The sequence below is a fragment of the Haliotis rubra genome, unplaced genomic scaffold (assembly GCF_003918875.1).
Source record: "Haliotis rubra isolate DU_JTF1 unplaced genomic scaffold, ASM391887v1 Scf61, whole genome shotgun sequence".
In the NCBI taxonomy this organism is placed as follows: Eukaryota; Metazoa; Mollusca; class Gastropoda; order Lepetellida; family Haliotidae; genus Haliotis; species Haliotis rubra.
In genome coordinates this window covers 433032-458980 of record NW_025767313.1, presented here as the reverse complement: position 1 = coordinate 458980, position 25949 = coordinate 433032, and the positions used below count along the sequence as shown (strand labels likewise).

The 25949-nt window shown below is 42.0% G+C and overlaps 1 protein-coding gene across 1 annotated transcript; it reads right to left on the bottom strand.

Annotated features, from left to right (window-relative positions):
* Window positions 1–11756: 11756 nt before the first annotated feature.
* On the bottom strand, window positions 11757–25565 carry LOC124255818 (cyclin-dependent kinase 7-like). The gene is made up of 11 exons (XM_046689751.1): window positions 25423–25565; window positions 25040–25099; window positions 24156–24257; window positions 23782–23850; window positions 22260–22370; window positions 15632–15750; window positions 15314–15413; window positions 15073–15159; window positions 14286–14435; window positions 13549–13693; window positions 11757–12475 (listed from the first exon to the last, which is right to left on the bottom strand). The coding sequence occupies exons 1-11, from the start codon at window positions 25477–25479 to the stop codon at window positions 12447–12449; spliced, it is 1029 nt and encodes a 342-aa protein (XP_046545707.1). The 5' UTR covers window positions 25480–25565; the 3' UTR covers window positions 11757–12446.
* Window positions 25566–25949: the final 384 nt, after the last annotated feature.

The following is a 25949-nucleotide window of genomic DNA, read 5'->3' as shown; positions in this document are numbered from 1 at the left end:
GTATCGGTGAAAAACTGCGTGTTGTCAAACGGATCTTGTTGTCAAACGCACGCGCACACGCACACGTACGCGCTTTAAGCGTTATTTACAAGAAGTTTGGAATCCAAATATTAAATTCTTAACTTAACCCATTTCAATAACGCAGAGTTTGATGTTGCCACCCTTCCCCACCACCTAACACATACATGCTGCTGAGGGTTGAACATATAAGACGGTGCTTGTGGTGTATGATGCTCGGGGAAAAAACGCTGAAATACAACCAAAAGAAAAAAAACCCAAAATGCAATATCCGATGTTTATGGCTGTCATGCGTGAAGTAAATACTGTGTTATCTCCCCTTTCGCGTTCTCCCTTTTCTACCAAGGGCTTATGAGATTAAAAGAACAAATCAGAAAGTGCACCAGCGGGATACATCTCAGCATAGTGTTACACAAAGAAGATAGGCAACACTTCTCATGAACACGAATTATTACAAATTATCAATCCTTATCCGACTATTCTTCTATATCAGACACGTGACATACATTCACTGGTTTTCTACAGATTTATGATTACATGTGTATCATTTAGCCCGAGCGTGGTTTCCAGTACACGTGGTGAGCTTCGTTTTTTCCAACCTTTCTGTCAGGCGTCTCATCGAAACTCATCTCAGAAGAAAATAGTCTCTAACTGCGGTAGGTCGCGCTTCTGTTGTCTGGCGCTAGGTGGGCAGGGGGAGGGAGGGGAGGGAGAGGGGGGGATGCGTGCAGAATATGCCGGAAGGGGTGTTGGGGTCATCTCAAGGAATGGGTGTGACGATCAGTTCACTATCTTCCTGTCCTTGTTTTTTCCACACTGTCATGAATGACGAGCGGTCGTCGAGTTTAAATAATACCAAAATACCACATTCTCAGGATTTTATGTATTTAATTAAAATAAGTCAAGTACATTTCACCTGTTTTTGCCTCGTTGATAATATTTGATGTTTGATTTACGTCGGTTGCAAACTACGTTTTTCAACAAGTAGGTGGAGATGTTGATTCTTTTATCATAACAAGGCGTCTGTTGGTTTTATGAAATTATATACACCTTGGATAACGGGACGAGGCTGGGAATGCGTCAGTTGTTGTGTAAACGTGGGCTGAGGTCGCGTGTACTTAGCGTGTAACGTACATTTGAGAAGCCTGTTCAGAGAGCGGTTTGAAAAACATAATCACATCGATAAGGTTGAGCGAAAAAGGACAATTTTATCAGGACGTTAATTGAGTGTCGTGACGAGAACATTTATCCCAATGCTTTTCTCTTGCTGGTCAGTATACACGATGGACAAATTGCGGCGTCACCATATCGTGACGAGGGTTTGACGTTTATCACGGAAATGAACGACTCGGCGCTGTTCTTGATCAAGATAAGCGTTTCGTCAGCTCAACTCTATCTCTCTCCACGAACCAGCGGTTTGAAATGAGGCAATCGGTGATAAATTTGATTAAACGGAGATACAGATATTTTGATCGCAATTTAATGCCAGATAGCGAGGGTAATTGACGATGGTGTTACTGGAGGCGTGCACAACACATTTACAGGGCAGACAACGTGTTTCCTTGGCTTACTGTGACCAGATGCATGTGTTCCTGTAAAGAAGGCTGACACAGTGTATCGTCTTATACTGGAGCGTCTCGGAGCGCGATAGTTCTGGTTAGACTTGCTGTTGTCTCACGCACGGAGGCTATATATTCAGACCCATTTAAGCGGCAAAACAACGATTTATTTCTTCCAATAGGATACAACATAAGTTTCCCGAAAACTAGTTCAGTTTAAGGTTTTATGAAACAATCTTTGAAATAATGGTGTATATGAAGCCATCATGTTTCTGGATATCAAGGTTGCTGCAGCTGGGGAGGGGGTGAGCATGGAATAGGGGCGATTCGTATATATAATACAGGTAGCACACACGTATCTCAGTCAATCATGTATCCGAACCACAACATTTAGTTTGGAGGTCATTAGTATGTAGCTAATGGAATCTGCATGTCACTGTCAAAATATCGCAATATATGTCGCAAAAACGAAAAGCTTTACCGCAGCGTATCACAATGCAATTCCATTGCCAAAAACACGGCCTTAGTCAATAGAATAGTTTGTCATACAGACCCTGTAACAAATATATCCATGCAAGTCTAGAATATGTGGCAAGTCTAGACTCGATTTCCACAGTTCTGAAAATGAAGAAAGTCTCTGGGATCCTTCTCATTATATCTTATTTCTTTTATATGAACTGTTTTATCTGGAAGATATGTTCATTTGAGAGACTAGCTGTTAGTCGGTCAATAGAATAGAATACGAAGCATCGGTTGGTACGCTACGTGAATGGAACACGATACATCAGTTGAGTACGGACTGCGTTTTGCAGCGATTCTATAAATGAAAAAAATACCTAACTTCCAGGGAACTGCCTTCCGCGTGGCCAGTTGTTCGTAATAACCGAACTTGGCTTCGTTTTGGCAAGTTATGTGGTACTCCATACATTTAATGAACATGTGTCAAAATTTCAGTCATAAATATTATCATTCATGAACTGCATGTAGACCTATTTCGTGATGACAAACGGCTCTTTGTGAAGGTTGGTTCGGTTCACTACATATGTAGATGATTCCACACCACATGAATGAAACGTAAAGAGATATGAATATGAATGCTGCTGTCTTGCAATATGATTACAAAGTCGCAAGTGACATTTCAAAAAATGACTTTAAACATGCCAAATCAACGATAAGCCTGCGATTGTCCAATGTTGGCAAGTGGCTGGACTGAGAAGGATGTTTGTGAGCACCTGCCTGGGTGATCTATCACGACACTTGTGACACGGCTATGGCATTGACAAGTGCTGCTCGTGTCACTGACGGCCCTTTCTTCCTCGGATAATACCTTTTCACAAAGAAAATTGTTCTTCTGAAAACTGACTCGGCGTTATATAACAATAGCCGAATAATAATATTGGCTGGAGGACACAGGCTGGGGAGGGATCGCTATACAGTTGTATACAGGAACCGTCTTCATTAAGCACCGTGAACTCGAGCTGCAGTCTTTTCCGTTTCTCTGTCAAGCTTGTCTTAATACAGACTTGTGTTCGATAACCACTTAGTATTTGCATTAAAAGTATCATCGTTATCAACGTCAACAGTTCATCCTGTAATTTCGTCTGAGGAGCAAGAATCGAGTCTCGTGGGGTCGTAGAACCCTGTCTTTGGGTTGCAATGCTTCATTATCAGGTTACGGTGGAATGGTAACATAAGACGACAGTGAACACCACCAGACATCTGAGTACATAATCCAAGAATGGCAAGGTGTGACCCAGTGAGATAATATACACGTGAGACAAGCCCTCCATCACGGTCTGCTGAACGCACATAGCAATCCCTCAAATATTTCCCTAAACCTGAGATGATCCTTTTTGTACATTTTGTTGGTTTGTAACTAACTAATATTATAAAGCCTCCTGAACAAAATTCAAAACAAATGTTTCTAAACAAATTGTGAAGTGAAGTATTTTGTTGATTAGGTCAATATTCCACCACGAGCCGGTCAGAAAAGTTATCTATTTGACAATCATTATATACATCTGGAAAAAAGTTAAGCACTCCCGGTAAAGTTAAATGTTTCGGCTAGCATCAGTGGTGTGGGCACACGTTGGTAAAACTGCATATTTGTCATGTGTTGTAATGATCCTGTAAGATGTAAGATCATGTTTTGACTACAAGAAAGCAAAGAAAAATGACTGTTTCCTTCAACGTTTACATAATGGATATGGCACATACACGAATCAACTAATGGCAAATCAAACTAATACCTTCTTCAAGTATGGAGCTAGAGAGAGGATCAGGCAACATGGCGTGTATGTGATGAGACACATTGTAACGTGGAACGTCGTACAATCAATATCGAGTGTACCCTCTATTCGTTTGGATAATCCCGTGACGGTCCGGGTTAGAACATTGATCTTCAGTAACCCATGCTTGTCGTAAGAGGCGACTAACGGGATCAGGTGGTCAGGCTCGCTGACATGTTTGACACATGTCATCGGTTTCCAATTGCGTAGATCGATGCTCATGCTGTTGATCACTGGATTGTCTGGTCCACACTCGATTATTTACAGACTGCCGTCATTTAGCTGGAATATTGCTGAGTGCGGCGTAAAACTCAACTCACTCGTTTGGATAACTGCCGATACACTAAGTCGCATATCAGTTGCAGAGGAATCTGTCGCCATTCTTGGTGCAAAGCTGCTTCCAACTCAGGCACATTTTGAACAGGTGGTACCTGTGCTTGTATCCATCGCCTGAAAAAGTCCCACATGTGCTCTGGGGTTTCAGGTCTGGACTCATGGCTGGCCACGGAAGGTGAGTCACTGTATTATTCTGAATGAAAGCTGTCACTGCACCAGAACGGTGTGACCTAGCGTTGTCATCCATAACTACAGATTTTGTAGCAAGAGGATGATCATCAACAACTACTGGATCCAGGACTGGATCCAGGACTTCCTGGATATACTGATCACCCATCAAGTACCCACGTATTGTTACCATGTCAAGTTTACAGTCCCCACACCATGATGGAACCTCCAACAAAGGCAACTGTTGGTTGAATGTTTGTTTTTTTCTTGTTGTTTTCTGCCAATGCTGTATTTCGCTGCTTCCAAACTCTCAAGCGACCATCAGTTACATGAGAAACGAATCGGCTTTCATCAGACCAATGTTTCCTTCGCCAAGTCCTCACCTTTGCCGTGCTTGTTTGTGATGATCGCTCAGTAGGGGACGTTCGATGACCCTTCTAGAGTTGTGCCCGGCTCTACTTAGGCGATGATTCCAGGCTGTTCAGGTAATGAACAGTGCTGCTTCAGAACAGTGTTTGTGGCGAATTGTTGTTGTCGTCGAGTGAGCCTCAGTAGTGCACTATCTTCACGATCTGACGTCACCCTGGGTCGTCCAGAATGCGGGAGATCCTTCACTTTATTGGTTTCCCTGTATTTTCTGACCAAACGACTGACAACTGTGTAGTGGACGTTCAGTTCCCGACCATATGCTTTGAAGGACATACAAGAGATATGCATGCTTATAACCTGCCGTCTCTGAGCATCTGATAATCTTCTTCGTACCATAGTGGCAGAAATATGATCGAACATTGTAACCCATACAGATTAACATGTTGTACATGCACAAACTGCACTTGTGAAAATTCGGTGGTTTTCCTTCTGGTCATGCTCCACAGGGTGTTTGGGAGACATTTTCCATGAAGAACACTTGCAATAATTTCTTAACTGAACATTATTATCATACTTATCATTATACACAAGCTCAACGTGAACATAGTTCTCTTTGGGGTCATCATATTCAGGGGTGGTTAACTTTGTTCCAGGTGTACATAAGATAAGGTAATTCTACGAAGTTTGTCTGATCCGCCGATGGTACTATTGTTAACACACATTATTTCGCAGTGTTTCAGACAAGTGGCTGTTCTTTATTCTCAGTGTATTGTCAGTATTAGATTCACACCATGGGGCCCCGAGTGAACGTCGGTCGGTATCCCGACGGCGTCCCCGCGAACCTTGGAAGTAGTTCCTGGGGTAGTTATCCCTGTAAGACGGCACCAGAACTGGATTACCGCTTTCTTCTTGTACATCGACAGGTATAGAACCTAGGTATAATCCAATATTGTGAACGGCACCAATGGAAGGCACCAATGAAAGGCAGCTTATCTGGACATTTTTCCTTTTTTTCTGCTTCTCGCTTTCTGTATAAATTTGACGTTATCATCCTCCTGGAATGTCTTGACAGACCTCAATGACGTCATGACACCTCTCATTTTGGGTTAACATTTTGTTTGTTTGTTGTTTAACGCCGCACTCAGCAATATTTCGCCTTTATGTTGTCTGTATATAATCAAGATTTGATTTGATTATTCAGTAACAAACATCATGAGCATCAATCAATGCAGATCCATTTCGTTAGTCGCCTATTACGACAAGTGTGGGTTGCTGAAGACCAATTCTAACCCGGATCTTCACAGGTCGAACCACGTTGATTTAATCTTCCTTATTGATTTAATATTCCTGTCATTTTGTTTGTTTTGAATTGTTGGTTAGAGTGGTTTTGTTCCTTACAACTTCGTTTACATGATGATTATGGCATGTTTATAGAACTCAGCCACAGCGTGCGACAACAAGGGCCAAGACGTGATGTAACCTCCGTATAAAACATACAGGCGAGACGCTACACAGGATAACAGGCTGTCCGGGAACTGTCTCTCACTGAAAGGATGCCAGGATACGCGCGGTCTGCGATGCTGGTTCTGTGTGTTGTCTGGTTTTTGTCAGTATATAAGCCTCACATTAGACAATTCCCATTGTTCTGAACTCTCGTACAATCAAAGAAACGGTCACTTCATAATCTGGGATAACTGTAGATGATTACATGTAATGCAGTGTATATACACATGGCCTTACTCACTGATTACTCACAGTCGAAACATTTCATCATTAGTTTCATTTCACATACTAATGGGAAAAATCATATCTTGAAATGTTCATGTTTATATCGTCAAAAATAACACCTGTTTAACTTTGAACGTTAAAAGATTATAGATGTGATTTGAGTGACGTGCTTCTAAATAACCACAGAAGTTCAATTGAGGAAATAATTATTTTATAGTCAAGAATTATCTCTGATTTATTACAATCCATGCTGTACATGCGTTACAATTCTTTGGGATCAGATACATCGCTGTCATTTTCTAATTGTTATAACTGTTTCATTACACCTAAGTTGGGGAGCAAAAGAGAATATACCTGATTTTATCATATGTTTAATTTTCAGCAGTAAATATCTTTAGTTAGGAATGTTATATAGTACTTTTGTGTAGTCAGCACTAACAGAATACTTCTAAATGGTTAGAATTTCGTAAAACTATTACCTGATATAATTTTTTTACACTATTGGTGGTATCTTAGACATTCTGTTTTTACACTATTGGTGGTATCTTAGACATTCTGTTAATGCAAAAGACAACGTGGATTTATTGTAGTATGTCATGTATTTATGTTTCAAGTCACAGTTATGGTAAGGACTTTTAAATGGTATGATATGTATGAAATATTACTAACTTCTGATTTAAGTTTTCGCTTTGTGTCGAGGCATAGCAGAGCGTTATCCATGCCCCCAGCGATGCTTCAAAGTACACACACGGGGACGCGCACACAAGCACACACACGCAAACGCGCGCGCACACACACATATGCACACAATAACATGAAATTAAATTCCTCAATGTGGCCCCACCCCACCCCACCCTTGATACTGGAAGTTAAACGTATGAACCGTCTTTCCCTTGAACAAATCATTGATCCACCTATGTGACACCTATGTGACACATATGTGCCAATGTAGTCACCTGATGGTGTGTACTGCCTGTGGTACAATGATCGGGGAACTTGATCCTTGGCGAATCCATTACGAGAACATTAAAGAACATTAAGCTTAACATGCGAATCGTCCTCGTATCGTACCGATAGTCTTCATCTATGTATCGATATTACTGTAGTGATGGCTTGTAGCTAACGGGTTGTCTCGTCAGATCTATTCATCACATTGGTATCATGGACCCTAAATATGGCATGAACCGTCCTTACAATGGAACAGTGTAAGATCAATGTTTGGTGCTCCATATATGGCTGGAATATTCATGAGTTTCGTGAAACTCCACAAGCGTGATGTCTATCACCTGGCAGGGTAACACACTACAATGTGCTGACCTAGATATCCACCATGATATTACATAACGGCACGCACCCCAGACTAAACTCTCCTACCTGTAGGACGTGAACACTAGAACCCAGAATCCCAGCTGGGATTGCAATTGGTACAGTTTATTTGAACAAGCCTCCAAATTAGAAGTGTATAAAGTGTCATGGCGTAGGATAGCGAGCGGTGATTAATCGTTGATATCTGGCACCAAACATATGTCGAAATGTTTACTCCCACCCACCCATCTGTCTGTCTGGTGTGACGTCACCGTGTCCATCTGTCATTCACCCAGTACACAGCCATGGGAATCTGGCCAACACTGTCGGCAGAGAATCCGTGGTACAGCCGTCGCCATATAACGCTCACAGACTGTATGGTCTGAGGTCCACCTCCGCCACTCACAGACTGTAGGGTCTGGGGTCCACCTCCACCGCTTTACACACAGTACAGGTCTGTGTTCCAGCCTACCCCGACCTACACACATTACAGGTCTGAGGTCCACCTCCTCCACCCACAGACTGTAGGGTCTGGGTCCACCTCCACCACTCACAGACTGTAGGGTCTGGGGTCCACCTCCACCACTCACAGACTGTAGGGTCTGGGGTCCACCTCCACCACTCACAGACTGTAGGGTCTGGGGTCCACCTCCACCACTCACAGACTGTAGGGTCTGGGGTCCACCTCCACCACTCACAGACTGTAGGGTCTGGGGTCCACCTCCACCACTCACAGACTGTAGGGTCTGGGGTCCACCTCCACCACTCACAGACTGTAGGGTCTGGGGACTCCACCACTCACAGACTGGGGGTCTGGGGTCCACCTCCCACCACTCACAGACTGTAGGGTCTGGGGTCCACCACCACTCACAGACTGTAGGGTCTGGGGTCCACCACTACCACTCACAGACTGTAGGGTCTGAGGGTCCACCTCCACCACTCACAGACTGTAGGGTCTGGGGTCCACCTCCACCACTCACAGACTGTAGGGTCTGGGGTCCACCTCCACCACTCACAGACTGTAGGGGTCTGGGGGTCCACCATCCCACCACTCACAGACTGTAGGGTCTGGAGGTCCCACCTCCACCACTCACAGACTGTAGGGTCCCACCTCCACCACTCACAGACTGTAGGGTCTGGAGTCCACCTCCACCACTCACAGACTGTAGGGTCTGGGGTCCACCTCCACCACTACACAGACTGTAGGGTCTACATTAGGAACCGGGAACCGGGATTTCCTGCGAAAATACGCCCATGGGCTTAAAAACGGGAAATCCCGGTATGTTGAAAGGGAACTTTTACAGCTACAGGATACCATGACAATTTAAGACGTCTGCCTTATTGTATGTATCATAATTGCCTGGAGAGTCAGTTTGGTGTAATGCTACCGACCAGTTTCTCGGTTATGTCACAGTGTGTCGGATTAATGTGGGACTAAACCCGAAGTGACGGAGGTCTGAGACGTTTACAGTTTGGGTAAAACCAAGGAGCACGGGATGGTACTGATACACCTAGAAACGAATTAGGGATTCAAACTCTCCATCATAGGTGTCTGTCACGCCCTAAGGACTCAATACTGTTATCATTTTGTTAAATTTGTAACGCCGCACTCAGCAATATTCCAGCTGTGTCGGCGGTGTATAAATAATCGAGCCTGGACCAGACAATCCAGTGATCAACATCATGAGCATCGATTAACGCAATTGGGATACGGTGACATGTGTCAAACAAATAAGCGAGCCTGACCTCCCGAACTGGTTAGTCGCCTCTTACGACAAGCATGGGTTGTTAAAGACCAGTTCTAACCCGGATCTTCACGGGTAAATGCTGTTATGAAATTGGATATACAACAGGTGGTAGGTGTCTCTTTCCTGTGTTTCCCCGGTTTTTCACTTTGACCTTAAACTCCCCAGTTGATCTAGATTTTCAGCATCACTTCTAAAATCAATTTTTTTATTCATGGTCCAAGCAATGGCGTATCTTGCATTTGCTAAGATATGTCCAGTTATTAGCTGCCCTGTAGATAATCTTGATCATACCACAGATATGACCAGTGTCCCATCACCGCCTGTCAAAGATCTCTACGATTGCAAGCTGGGCCTGTACATGCAAGATTGGCGTTCCCGTTACGTCATAAGCAGCTGCTTCAAAAACATTTTTGACCGTTAGAGTGAGTGAGTTTAGTTTTATGCCGCATTTAGCAATATTCCAGCAATATCACGGCGAGGGACTTTGATGGGCTTCACACATTGTACCCATGTGGTGAATCGAACCCGGGTCTTTGGCATGACGAGCGAACGCTTCAACCACTAGGCTACCCCCTTTGACCGCCCCATGACTACTATAGAACATCCTTGGGCGTTGAATACAGATAGTGGAGCAGCTTGTGCAGAATATGCTTGATTAAGAGTTTATGGCCACAATGACTGGTCTTGACCAAACAAACCAGAGGGACAGTGTCACATCATTGGAACCCTGGAATACTCAACTTGATCTGCTGTAATGACTGGAGTGACTGTGATCCAAACTGACCCTAAATTCCCACCGATCCAGTCTTGTACATAGTGTTGACTAGAGCTGTGTATCGTGGCCTAAGTGGCGAGACGATATATCCCGATACTAGTTTAATGAGGCGAGACGATATATCATGAAAGTATTGGCAAGGAACCTGCGAGACGATTATCATCACGATACAGTGATGGCGATACGATACTTATCCCGATACTTTACAATCCTAAAAACAGGACATATATGATAGATAAAATGACTGAATCTTTATTTGTTATTCAGCAGAACATGTGTTACATTCACACACACTTAAAAGACTGTTCATGTAATAATGTTTCAGCATTTAATGCTTAAGAAAGTACAATCAAACATATTCAGTATACCTTGCACTAGGTTTCCCTTGGAAAGTTGTGTTTCTGCACCAATGCTTGCACAGGCAATTTATACAGTAATTTATACCAGAATCACTGCAAAAAACTCATAAGTATGCTTTCTAAATTTTATCTTCTCTTTCTTAACAAAGCTAAGACATCGTTGATAGTTGTTAATAAATGGTGTTATTTGTCAAACAACTAAAACATGTTTCAATTACTTAAAGACAAGTCTTTACAGTTCACAGAGATTGTTCACTGATACACTAACTCCTTTGTTCATGTAACAAAGATGGCAGACACAAATAAATTCCTTTTAGGTTCAGTTTGTTTTTTAAAATTCCTAAAAATTTCAAAGAGACTCCCTTCCTATTACTTATGCAATACTCCCTACAACTTTAAGTAATATTTAAGTAGTACCGGGATATATCGTCTCTTGTGGCGATGCATCGATGTATCATGGACCGTCGCGATATAAATATCCTGATATATTGCCTAAACGTGTTTTGTATCGATGCACTCGTATCGCGTAGTTGACGATGCAAACATCGATACTATCGATGAATCGTTACACCACTAGTGTTGACATAAAGTCAAAGTGATTCATAAACATACAGTGTTCTGTTTGTAGCATTTGTCTTTGATTCAGGGCGTACATGGCCTATGATCATATAATTTAACCCTGCATTGTTATAAGATTATGCATTTGAACCAGTGTCTGTTTGGGAATCAGACATTTTCCCCTTTTCATCCTGATGTGAGGAGCCGATTCAAATGAAGATTCTCCAGTCCTGAGGAGTCTATGGTATAAGGAGTCTAAAACATTGTCACATCTACAAACCAAGACCTTTGTCATAATTTCTGTTTCAAGTCAATTCCTTTGTTTAAGTTCAGGTCTAGCAAGCATAGACCGGAAGCAGGTCCAATTATTCCTACAGTTCATACCCTGAAATACAGGTCTGAATGATATCTGTGGGCTAAAGCAAACAAACACATACTGGCTCTCAGGATAGAACTGATGCAGAATTCTAGCCAATATGACAATCTACATAATTAACATTGGGAGCTCTAAAAGGTGTATTAAATCATTGATAACAGAAGAATGGTTAAAAACTAATATGATTTATTGACAGGAACAAGTGGGAGATACACTTCAGTCATTCATCATGTTCACACAATGTACACATGCTCATCCACAGCATAGCCCATCACATACCAGCAAGGACAACAAAATGTCTCGAAAAATAAATAACATCTGGAACTGCTTTCCTGCAGCAAGTTAGAATGAGTCAGATAGATATGGGATGAGTGACTTCCACTGGCAGGTCTCCTGGATTGCTGGATATTGTATATTAGGATTGAACTCAATAATGAGACATCGAGAAAGCTCATGTGTTTTCTCCTATAGTTTGCATGTTGAAAAAGCCAACATTATCAGTAACATTCATTCTATATTCCAGTTGCATCTCTCAAATAGGGTATATGCATGTTGATATACAATTTTTAGACCATTGAAAGAAAACAACCCAATGATAATTGGTATTATCATAAGAAGGGCAGATCTCTGGGAAATGTTTCTGCAATATTTTGCGAGCCTAGAGAATGGTAAATATGATGAAAAGATTGTTTTGTTGGTTTTAGGAAATAACCAAAATCTTTAACATAACAAAGAAGGCATTGACATGAATATGAATGTGTTACCTAAAATAATGAGCACTTTATCATGTCTGTCTTTTTGCAGGAATAAAAAATACCCTTCACATTCCCCCCAAAACATCTCGGGGGGAAGATGCACATCAAAACACGAGCTTCTTAGCAAGTCCAGCTGAAAAAAAAGATGAACGATATCAGCACATACATCGTAACATGTTTGATACAGTAAATAATAAACAAATTAAGTCTATCAGCATGATTTGATATGCACAATCAAAAGATCCACAATTACATTTCTCTAATGTAACTCCTCTACATGTGGCATGAGTTTAGTGAATGAGTTTAGTTTTACGCCACACACAGCAATATTTCAGCTATATGGTGGCGGTCTGTAAATAACTGAGTCTGGACAAGACAATTCAGTCATCAACAGCATGAGCATTGAGCTACACAACTGGAATACAATGACATGTGTCACCCAAGTCAATGAGCCTGACTGCCCAATCCCGTTAGTCGCCTCTTACGACAAGCATGGGTTACTGAAGATCAATTCTAACCCGGATCTTCACGGGTAAAACTAAGTACACGTACTAAGTATTGCAAATTTCTCTGTAACTTATACATACTTAACTGCCAAAAACACAATAAACTCGAAAGTGGCTTTCAAATGTATAACTTTATATATTATATAAATATTAAACAGATCATAATAAGTTTTTAAATGGGCACAAGTCATTGTCATATTCCATGACCATAATTTTTTCTTGAGGTAAATCCATAATTTAACAAAAATACTCATTCAGTTTTAGCCAAGAACAAACAGCTGGCACTTGGTATTATGTTTTTGAGTACATGCAATGCCACATGATTACTTAAAACAAACAAAAAGCTTGTGGATGAAATTGTAAAAAAAATCTATACTAGTCAGCCACTAGCAATCTATTTTCTTACTGGACTCCCCTGTGTTACTGAACCACTTCCAATCTATTTACTGGACTCCCCTGTGTTACTGAACCACTTCCCATCTACTTACTGGACTCCCCTGTTACTGAACCACTTCCCATCTATTTACTGGACTCCCCTGTGCTACTGAACCACTTCCCATCAACTGATGGGACTCCCCTGTGCTACTGAACCACTTCCCATGATCTACTTACTGGATTCCCCTGTGCTACTGAACCACTTCCCATGATCTACTTACTGGACTCCCCTGTGTTACTGAACCACTTCCCATGATCTACTTACTGGACTCCCCCTGCTGCTGCTTCCTCTTGATGCCTGCTCTCAGTATCTCCTGCTCTTGGTTCACAATCTTGTTGGAGCCGGGACGAGGGAGTTTGGAACCAGCAGCTGGGGCAGGCTTGTTACTGAAGTAGGGCATTTTCAAAGCCTGAAATCATGATAATAAGAAGACAAAGTCATCAATATCCCCTGCAATGACAAAATATTCTTCATGAATATGTCAACTAGTTATGACTATGTCAAATGTTTTGGCGTGTATATAGCAAAGTGGAAGGAGAGTATTCAGGAGGTTTTCAAGTTCTGCTCCAGAAAGGAGCACTACCACCAATTTCAGTAGAAGTCAAACTTGTTGCCATGGAAATGAAAAATATTTTATTCAGAAATCCAAAACTACCAAAAGGCACCAGTTCACCAGCAGACCAATCTATGTGCCAAGTCTGGTGAAGAAATATTAAACAGTCTTTAAGTTCTGCTCAGGAAAAAGATGAATGCGCATGGACGGACAGAAGGACAGAAGGACAGACGGACAGAGTCCAAATAATACCCCCAGCAAAACGTGTTGCGGGGGATAAAAATTGTGAGTAAGCTGAGTGTAAACATTTACTTCATGGGATTCTGTAATAATAACAGTTGGTGGTATAATCAGTAGGGCCCATGATGCAGTTGTTACCAACATTCAAAGATGATGAAACAGTCAAGTGTTCCCCAGCCTGCCTGTCCATGACACTATCACACTTTACCTCAGTTGCTGAGCAGCGTTTGAGAGGGTCCATGGCCAGCATCTTGTCCATCACCTCCAGGAGGTCATCACCAGCAGCTATGAAGATGTCTTTCAGTGGTTGTCGTGGATACTGCTTGAACTTGATGAAGTCGGGGAGATGCTGCATGTCCTGCAAAATGAGTGGGACTTGGAGATAAGATTCTTCCTAGTCATCATATCATCCGGTTGATTCATTCAAAATGCACCTGCATTGCTACACAAATGATGGTGAATATCTCTAATATTCTTAAGTGGATTTGATACCCCTCTTCCAGTCATGTTGCTATGGTTTTCTTTTTTTAAATTGTTGGTGTATTGGCCAAAACACGTACACTTTTACTCTGTATATAAAGTTAACAAAACACAAACCTTACTCATCTTTAATTTTACAGTTACTTCATCATTTACAAGGTTATTTTGACCAAATCACTGTTCTTACACCTGATCAATGGACAATGGGGGCACAAACATATATTTTCAAGTATGAACTCGAAAAGATTGGAGTATAAAACATATATATCCACACTTTCCCCTACACCTTGGAAAGTGTGGATACATCTCTCACTTAAAATGAAACCTCAAATTTATGTTATTTACTGTATATAACTTCATATAAGAGCCCTGATTATGTTGTTTATGTTTGTCAACTCAAAACCCAAGCTTTGTTGGGTCACCAACGTGGTACAAATCTGAGGCCTACATATCTCTGGTATTTCCTCCCACAGAGAACGTCTCTAACTACTAAGGGAGACAACTGGTAGCATTACCGGCCAGTCCTCCTCCCCTGGTGTGCCAAGCACCTGAAAGATTCGGCTGAGTTGATCCAGGTCAGAATCTCCAGGTAGGAATGGGGCCTACAATGATAAGTGAATTAAAGAGAATGAAAATAATACAAAATACTTTATATAATTTACAAATGCCGAAACGTCATTTCTAGAGTAAACAAGTTGATCTGGGAAAGTTACAATGTTAACTGTTTACTATGTTGACACAACCACAAACACATACCCGAATTAACAACTCTGCAAGTATACATCCTACAGCCCATATGTCAACACCTGTGCTGTAGAATCTTGCTCCAAACAGTAACTCTGGACACCGATACCACCTAAAAGACAAACGAAGCTGGTTGTCAGAATTGATGATCAGATGTCTTAATGAAATGATATGGAGTACAGGTTACATCTTCAGCATGTTTAAAGATATATAATAACTACATTAAAACTTTCATTTCTCATTACTAACTACTAATAATAGGTGAATGTACTTCGTTCACAAGCGAAATAGAGAATACCTGGATTTGGGGGGGATTTCACAAAAACTCACCTTGTTACAACCTGATGAGAATATGGACGACTTGGTGATCCAAAGAATTTTGCCAGGCCAAAATCACCAATCTTTAACACTCCATGTTCATTAATGAGTAAATTGTTTGGTTTCATATCCTGGAAAAACAGAAACATGTAATTTTCTGAATAAAATTGATATTTTATACTTATCCTGACTCATGCTCTTTTGCTTGTCTTCTTCTTCTTGCGAACACAGTGGAACACTTGTATCTCCCAATTGAAGCTCCCTTCAATGTAAAATCACTAATTAGTACTCACCAAGAGTTGTCTCTTTCCCAATCATTTGCGCGGGAACGAGGGCGCCACCTTCCGCCACCTGCCTCACTCTCTCCTTATATAGCGAGCCCAACACTTGAATTTTCAGGGAAATCCAAAGTGTTATGTGGGGAGGATGGGAGGGCTTACCTCATGAGTCAGGATAAGTATAAAATATCAATTTTATTCAGAAAATTACAGATTTTTCCTTATCCTGACTCATTCTCTTTTGCTTGTAGAATCCGACGGAAACGGAGGTGGGAATACAGAATACTTTGGATTTAGATAATTAGTGATTTGATAACTGTAATAACTGTAATAACCCTTATGGGAACTTCATAGAGGCACTGAATTGATAATTCCTGCTGTTAAGCTTATCAGCTGCCATATATGGGTTACTACAATATATAGATATCATGATAAACATAAATAAACTACTCCTAATGGAGAAGTTAACTAAAGTATTTACAACATAAATACTAGGCTTAAGACTAAAATAGACTTAAGCTTGATAATATACTAGCATAAACTTCATCGAGTTGTTAGCTATATAGTACTGTTGTGAAATAAGCAGTAAAAATCTCGTAAGATTGACTTATCTTCTCCGAGGGACTGTCAACTGCTGTGCGAGGACCATGGGACCGAAACGGTGAATACCTGAGACGTCCTCGGTGGTGATATCTCTCAGATAGTGGTTGGCAAACACCATATCCGATCTCCAGAAGCAGCCCTCCATGATGGTATTCAAAGAGCAATTGCCGTGTAGAGCAAGTGTTGAAGCTAGCGCTCTAATTTCATGTGGATTAGATGCTCTTGGAGGGTCGAGTCCTGCAGCCTTGTAGGCGCGTAGTATGACAGTTCTGATCCATATCGAGATACTTTTACGTGAGACTTCGGTCTGTGTAGCTGTCGATAGAGGGGTGAATAATCGTTTGAGATTTTGAGCCGTAGATATATTTTCAGTGCTCTGACTGGGCATAATGATAGATCCAATGTAACATGAGGTCCGAGAATTGACGAGAGAGCTGGGACGTGGAATAATCTGTCTGGTTGACCTGGCAACTGGTTCTTAGCGATGAAATCCCAGCGTAGTCACATATGAACGATGTTATGATTGTCATCAAAGCGTGTTCTCTCGTAATCTAGTGCGTGAATCTCTGACATCCTGGCTGCTGTTGCTAGGGATAACAGGAACAAAGTTTTCTGTGTCAGAAATTCGAATGATGTTGATACCAGTGGTTTATATGCCTCACTTGTGAGGTGTTTGAGCACTATATTTAGATCCCATGCTGGAGCGCGAAACCTCTGTTTCTGATCCTCCAATCGGAATGCACGTAGTAAGGCGAGTAACTCTGGGGTCTTCGTCAACTTGACACCCGTTCTAAAAGTTATGACGGAGCTTAAAGCTGCGAGATATGTTGATAATGTTGAGCCTTTTAGATGTTTAGTCTGTCGTAGGTAACATAAATAGTCAGCCACTTGTGGATGTGTAGCATTTCTAGCTGTAAATCCTTTCTTTGCAGCATAATTTTCAAAACTGTGCCACTTGTCATCGTACAAGTTGCGAGTGGAGTTAAGTAATGCAAAGCGTGACTGCTGCTTTCGCCGCTCTGGCTGAATAACCTCTCTTGTTTAGACACCTTAATACAGTCCATACGTGAAGTTGGAATGCTTCTGGCATTCCGTGAGCTTGTTTGGTGTGAGGATGTATTAGTAGATTCGAGCGCTTTGGAAGTTGTAGTATTGGTTGTCCGATTTCTTGAATAAGAGTTGGAAACCACGTTATGGCTGGCCAGTAGGGCGCGAACAAAATCATTTGGAGGCTCCGAGTTTGCTTGATTTTCTGTAACACCTGTGGGATTAACGCTGGTGGCGGGAACGCGTACATGTTGAGTCCTTCCCACGATATGCTTAGTGCGTCCGTTGCCCCTGCTAGTGGGTCTGGGACTGGTGATATGAATGTTGTCAGCTGATTGTTGAAGCGAGTGGCAAATAGGTCTATTAGTGGAGCTCCTATTTTCTTGATAATTTGTGCGAATATCTCTGTATGGAGCATCCATTCTGTCGGCGATGGTAGGTGTGGCTGAGAGAGAGCGTCTGCTATTACATTCTTTGCTCCTGGAATGTGACATGCTCTGACATGTATGTTGAGATTGTCGATTAGATCAAACAATTGAAAACATAGAGTCAATAGGTTCGGGGACCTGGTTGAGCCTTGTTTGTTCACATAAAACGCCACTGTTGAATTGTCTGTGTGAATCATTAAATGGGCATTCTTTAGTAAGTTGCTCCAATGATGTATGGCGTTTACTACTGCTTGCATTTCTAGCAAGTTTATGTGTAGTTTGCTCTCTTGTTGGCTCCATAACCCTGATGCCGTCCTGTTGGCGAGGTGTGCTCCCCAACCTTGGAGCAACGCGTCTACATAGAGATGTGTTTTCAATTCCGGCTCTTTTAAACAGATTCCATCGCAAACATTCGATCTCTTGGTCCACCATAGTAGGTGAGGTTTGACGTGATTCGGTAGACTGAATGGTTGAGGGTCGTCGAGATAAGAGTTGATGAGGACCTGTAACGGACGTAAGTGTAGTCTGCCTCTGACTGTCATGTCTTGAGCTGACATGAGTAGACCCAACAGGCTCTGCCATTGTCGTAGTGGTAGCGGAGAGAGTAAGGCTTGAGGGATTGTCTGTTGGAACTTGATCCATCGGTCCTCCGGTGCGACGACGATCACGATTCTCGCCCGTGAGAAATCGAATGCCTAGAAATTGCAGATCTTGCGTAGGTTCTAGGTCCGACTTGAGTAGATTTACTAACCATCCTAGCTGTGTTAGTAGCTTGATGATGAAGTTTAACTGTAGTCTGAGAAGCTGTGGATCTGGATCCACTTGTATCCCGTCGACGAGATAGAACGCACTGCGTAGTCCTTGACGATGTAGGTACGAGACGATAGGTTTCGTTACTCTTGTGAATAGCCATGGGGCCGATGAGATTCGGAAAGGTAGTACTTTCCATTGGTAATGTAGCCCATCTAGTGTAAACCGAAGGTATTTCCTGGAGTCGGGATGTATTGGGATGTGTAGATATGCGTCTTGCAGATCTATGCTGGCCATATAGTCATGCGAAACGCTGGCGGTTTGCGTAGATAGTCTCTGTTGAACGTGCTCATATTGTAGATGAGACGAAACTTTTCCTATTTCTTGGGCACTAGGAAAACTGGGGAGTAGAAGCCTGGTTCGATGTTTACTTGGTCCAGTACTTCTATGGCCTGCTTGGTTAGGAGCGTTGATACTGCTTCTCTTAACTTTGGTAGTTGTCGAGCCTGGAAGTCGAACCTCGGAGGGATGACTGTCAGCGGGGCCGGGGCGTGTAGTTGTATTCGATATCGGTGCTGTAGGATGTTGGAGACATATGGATCCTCTAGGAATCCCCAGTTTTCCCAGTGCAGTTGGAGGCGTTCACCCACTTGTGATGGTTGTACTGGAACGGCTGGGGGTGGAAGACTCCAGTCGTTCGAACCTGTCCTTCATCGTTTATAGTTCTGGGGAGCCTCTGGATGACCTGCCTCTTCGGATCCTCCCCTGTAATTGCCGTAAGGGCGGGGAAAAGACTCTTTGCTCCTCTTACACTTGCCATCTTCCTGTCCCGTGCTTTCTGTAGACCGGAGAACTTGATTTGCCTGAGTACCTCTCGCGAAGTTTGTCTGATGGCGCTTGCTAAGCGTATCCACAGACTTTATCATGAGTACCTCTCTTGAGTCTTTAGAGACTTCTTTAGAGACTTTGTCTATGTTTCCATCGAAGATTGACGGTGATGACCACGGGGCTGTGTGGAGTGATGCGGTGAAGTTATCACCCCAATTACAGGAGGCGAGGAGACCTTGACGACGAGCCATAGTTATAGCTGCGGATTGTGCTGTCAAGTGATCCGTTAGGAACTGCTGGTCTTTCTTCTGCATGAGGAGGGCCGAGTAAATCATCCTGTCGTCCTCAGATGTAGAGTCTCTGAACTTCGTGAGGAGAGTTTCGTTGACTGTTCTTGACCTGTTCAGACCAAAGAACATCATTCTTGCTATGGTTTCCATCTGGACTAGCTTGCGGTCATCTATTCTGTACGTCTTGGACTTGGCATCGCTGATCATCTTAAAGTTATCATCGATATCTTGTGCCTTGTAAAAAGGGTCCATGTTGTGACCTGCAAACTGGTTAGCGTTGAAATGCGGCACATGTGGTGTCTGTGACTTGGTGGCTTTACTAAAGGCTGTATCCAGATTAGCTGGCACCGCTGCTATCGGGTCAATCGGAGGTAAGGTGATTGTGTCAGCATCATCTTCCTTCATAAGATATGTGTGGGCTGAGTTCTCGTTCTTAGACGGGGAGGAAAGTTCCAGACTATTCACCATCCAATATCATATTTCTGCGTCGGAAAATACGATACCATCTTCATCTTCAGACATCGGGTCACAGATAATGTGTTCGATGAGGAGATCGGCGAGCAGAATAACGTGGTGAACGGACTGACGAGTGGCGTCTATTAGGTGACCTTCGTAGAGACTTGCTTGACGAACGCTGGTAGCTACGCGAAGCTCTCGGTGAATCCCTTAATGATCTTCTAGATGAGGATGACTTGGAGCCACTTAACCTTCGTGAAGGTTGAGAGTCTGAGTCGGAGTCATGGGATGAGAGGATCTTGCTTCGCGAACGTCCTCTCTCATCAAGGTCCGAGGTAGGTGATATAGTCGTCCTCCGTGAAGCCTTCCGTGAATGCTGAGGATCAGGGTCCTTCGTGGAGGCGGGCTGGGTGCCTTAGCGGCGGAGGCTTAGAAGCGGGCTGGGTAAGCGCCCTTGGTGGAGGCGCCAAAGCGGGCTGGGGTAAGCCCTCACGCGAGGAGGCGATGCAAGCGGGCTGGGTCGCCCTACACAGAGGTATGGGGGTGGGCTGGGTCGCCCTTGGCTCTATAGGCCTCCGTAGACCGTAGCGATCTTCCATCAACTTCATAATGTGGTTCATCAGGTCGTCTGGGACGGTCTGCGCTGGAGTAGTTGCTGCCTTCTCTATGATGGTAGCGACTGGACCCTCAGGTAGATTCTCTGACATCAGTGTAGGTGCCTCAGACTGCGTGCTGATCTGCGCTGATGTTATAGTTGCCGACATTGGCCGCTTCTTCCGCCGCTTCATCATCATACAGGCCCAACTCTGCAACGGGAACAATCTCGGCTGAGAAAGTACTGTTGGACTTCGTTGAATTCCCCTTAGACGTGGAAGTAGCCCTGGGGGTGCGGAGTCTGTGTTGTGACGACGTGGAAGCCCTCCTAGTCTTTGGCTGCGACAACGGGATGTCCGGGGATGCAGGTCGCTTCTTGGAGCTAGCGGACTGCGTCCCTCGCCTCTCCTCCGAGGGTAACTCTAGCGGAACACCAGACGGGAGGGGGTCGTCCGACAGTAGTTGACAGGGTAAGGGCTCTGGTGTATTAGCCATGGCTAAAATCTGTTTACTGAGACCTATCTGCTGCACGTCTCAAGGCGCCAAAATAAATATTTATCAAAGGCAGACTTGGATAAATTAATACAATAATTGCAACGTGAAACAGTAGAGCATGGCGTAGTACAACTAGGGCATATTAAATTCGGGTCAGCAGCAGAAAAACGTAATTTACAAATGGTGCAGATTTTCATCAACGCCAATCTATCTGAACAAACCGCGAGTCCGTGAATAAAACAGTAGAAACATGAATAAATATCAATGCATTATGTTGAAGGATACTAGCTACACCTCTATGGAAGCCTATGAGAGGTAAATAACTAAGAATAAACAAAGGATATAATGTGTAGGGAGACACAGGCGCTCTCACATCCTGCTCACTGGGCGAAGAAGGAGAGAGTGAGGCATGTGGCGCCCTCGTTCCCGCGCAAATGATTGGGAAAGAGACAACTCTTGGTGAGTACTAATTAGTGATTTTACATTGAAGGGAGCTTCAATTGGGAGATACAAGTGTTCCACTGTGTTCGCAAGAAGAAGAAGACAAGCAAAAGAGCATGAGTCAGGATAAGGAAATATATATATATATATATATATATTCTTTGATGCATCGTAGCAAGTTACACCCCTGAGGGGCTTCCTAGGATATTGAAAATACTGTTCACATGTGAGTGAATGTAGTTTTATTCCACAGTATTCAGCTAAATCAAAAGGTCATGTAAGATGTTGAAGTGTGTTCCTACCAAACATCTGATAGATTGATGGGCAAGACGTATAAAGGCACACTACAAGCCTTATCTTGGATAAGTACAGTCTCAAAGAGATACTATTTGGAAAAGGTTGCAACAGCATCATTCTCTGTCTCCCCTACCCTGTGCAGTATCCAGTGAGTGTGTAGATACTCCAGGCCAAGGAGTGTCTGAACAATGTAGGATTTGATGTGGGGTGATGTCAACACTATAGTCAAGTCTTTGATTATTATCTGAAATTAGGAACATAAAAAACATGATGGAAATAGGGAAAATGTCACTCAAATTGTACAAAGGGTAATGGAAATACACCTCACACTATAGAAATAACTAGAGCACAGTTTGATGATTAAATGAAACCAAGCAATCACCCGAGTAAGCTAGTTTTTGATAAAAAAACTCACATGACACATCAAGACATGAATTGTATCATGATCACTTTTGAAGCCTTGATTTACCATGTTTACAACTTCATTATGTTTGTTGATGTAAACATGAAAATCATAGTTGGATGTTCATTACTGCATAATACCCACAATACATTCATAACTGACAGAACTCCAAAAACTGATAACTAATATGATTGAAATACTTAATTATTATATCCAGAGTCCTCAACATTTATGTGTGTATGATAACCCCAGAATATAACATGCATAATAGATATTTTAAACCTAAATTCTACCTGAAAAATCCCTAAAAGACAGGTTTGAGTCCAGTGGACCAAAATGGTCTTGGCACAACTTCATAGTATATAGTGAGTGAGTGAGTTTAGTTTTACGCCGCACTCGACAATATTCCAGCTATATGGCAGCGGTGAGAAATACAACCTAAGAAGCTGGGGCAATATAAAGCACTCTCCCATTAGCCACAATCTACCTCCAGGACAGTCAAAAGCTTATTAATGTAAAAGTTCCCCACTGGCAAATGTAAGAGCAACAAATCAATCGAAAATCTGATATTTTAACTTGTTAAGAATATGTGTCTTTACCGTATTTACCATGCAGTTAGTGCCAAATACATATTTGTCTGGCGGGTTGAACCAGTCTTTAGGTGAACTTTCCTGGTAGAATTTAGTCTTAAATTATGGATATTTTAACTCATAGAGAACACGTTATAATCAGAGCTACAGATAACTTGTTGAGTCATTGAGTTATGTACTCGTTTGTGTTCTTCTCAATTGGGTATCCTAATTTTGCTTTTAGTAACCAAATAAATTGTACCGACCGCACTCAAACTCAATTGGGTATTTTGCCATTTTCCATTAATTGTAAAAATATAATCAAGTTTAAATGTTGGTTTACGTGTTTGTTATGTGTATTTGATCTGTAATATGACAAACGATCAGAAAGACTGCAAGTTGCCAAGTTCATGTGCTGAAATAGAACCTCTCAATATACCTCAGTTATTTTATCTTTTTTGTTTGTATGCATGTAAGATCAAATTTATTGAGTATTTACAAAAATTGAAGCATACTTGTACGCAATATACATAATAGGAATTGAGTTTTCACATATATATTTGCGTAATTTACGCAGAAACGCAGCTTATCTGTACCTCTGTATAATGGGTGCTGAAAAATGTGAGAGGGTTTTCCTGATATGACAACTGCTGGTAGGTAATACCCAGACGTTTATCACTGACCTCAAGATCGGTTTCCATGAAGTCGAACACCAGGCTAACATTGGACTTCTGACCAAAAACATCCAGGAGCTGAAACACAGAAGGTTAAATCATAGAAATATGTACCCCAATACATTTTGTTTTTCTTCACACTACAGATTTGGGTGAAACAAAATGAAATTACCATGATTATTAAGGTCAGAAGAAGCAACTATCGGCATCAGATTTAGATTTTTCTTATCTGAAATGTATTTTTACATCATTATTCCCCAATAAGCTTCATGGTGTGGAACAGTGCTGTAACCCATAACAATTGAACTCAATAATGACTGAACTGAGAATTGGTTGTCACAGTGTGTTTACAAATGCTAGCTGGAACACAAAGGCTTGCCTACCCCAATGATGTGTTTGTGACTGAGTTCCTGAAGGAGTTTGATCTCCCTGAGAGCTGTCCTATTGATGCCATCAGCTGCCTCTGCTCTTGTTCCCACCTTGATCTGAGGATAGTCACAACACATGTAACATGACTCGACATATATACCATGACTTAAATAGACTTGCACTGTGAAGTAGATCTAAGAACCTGTCTGAAAAATAACTTATAATATTGAAGCTATGACTGTCGTCAAATGTGCATTGTTCTGTTTGGAAGTGGTATACTAGACATGTGGGTTACAGAAAATGAGTACAGTTATCAAGCTCATCATGAAGCCATTGATAAGGTTCTCACATTGGTTAATATAGGAACTGGACAATCTGCACCCATGGAGATTTGTTGGCAGACCTGTACCCAAATGAAAATAAATCTGATTTGAACTTTATTCTAAAATTCATTAAACTTAATTACATAAATGACCCAGTAGTGATGTTTGTGACTGAGGACTTTGTAGTGACACTGTCAAATCAAGGAAATTCATTCTGATTCTAATCAAAATATCAGAAATGAGGTCACAGCAATTTTTTTAGAAACTGTGGTATGGGTCGATCAGAAAAGGTATGTATGCTCCAAAACACAGGTACAAATCTGATGAGAATTTCACGTGTGAGTTATCCATTTACACTGTCTCCATCCCCAAGGGTACAGATCATCAAGTACCTGTTACTACTATGTCTAACTTGATGCAAATAAGTTATATGAGAAGCACTTCAGAAAGTGGCATACAGGCCATGTCCCGACATGTTTATTTTCATATTCTTATGGGAAAACTGGCTACACATGACTTATCAACGAACTATTCATCAGGCATATACATCTCCTTTTTATAATGTCTTGAATTACCTTTTTTACTGCTACAATATCTCCGCTTTGCGTGTCCCTGGCCTTGTAAACTGTGGCAAACTGTAAATTGCAAAGGCAAATCAATTTACAGCCAAGGTACACACTAAAATGATTGAGGTCATTGTAGGGTTATAGTGAGATTTACATTCTAAATGATACATAACTCTGTCATAGTGTGTCAGTTTAGAACATTATGGGTTTACTCCATCCGTTTCAACGTCTAGGAGCTGTTCTGTTTATCATACAACGAATAAATGAATGCATGGGTGCTCAAACCGTCAGCATAGCTACTCGTCTCTAAGAGATTGCATCACATTCAAGACAGTTAATCTATATTCTAAGATAAGATATTAGCATTATATATTTATTCTCGATTCATTAACCTGTCCTTCGCCCAGAAAGTCGATTTTTTCATATCGTTTTATTCTGTCATCTGACATAGCAGTAGAATCGCGGTGCCAGGGAACCTGCCGCTTCGAGCGCCACCTGTTGGTAGGGAGAAATCATTGTCGAGCAATGTATATTTGTGCGAAGGGAGTGGCTTATTGTATATATCCGTGTAAATGACTCATGAATAAAGTAAAGTAAACATATTTTGTAGAAGTGCTATAAAGTGAGCCAGTCACTTAGTACATGGCGAGCGTTAATGTAATCTGGACTGATGAAAACGAAGGGAAGAGAGCAATCTTAGAGAAGCTGAGAAATCCATTCACGATTTGGCTTCAGATCTAGTTTCTAAAATACATTAGTTTTGATATACTAAAGTAGTTCATTTCAAAGCAATACGCTTATCTTAGAAGTGACCTATTTAGCTGGTCCATTTTCACAGGGAGGGGTGTCACTTTCATGTCAGAAGCAAACAATCAATGTGAGTTCTGCCAACTGGACTGGCTTCACTCGAGTTGTCACT

What these genes read in the sequence shown, in the direction of transcription:
- LOC124255818 (XM_046689751.1), bottom strand. Translation starts at nt 25,479, where the DNA reads ATGTCAGATGACAGAATAAAACGATATGAAAAAATCGACTTTCTGGGC. An exon ending in CTCACTGGATACTGCACAGG is followed by an intron (nt 15,751 to 22,259) that starts GTAGGGGAGACA and finishes CTGTTTTTCCAG; the next exon opens with GATATGAAACCAAACAATTT. An exon ending in TTGCAGAGTTGTTAATTCGG is followed by an intron (nt 15,160 to 15,313) that starts GTATGTGTTTGT and finishes TTATCATTGTAG; the next exon opens with GCCCCATTCCTACCTGGAGA.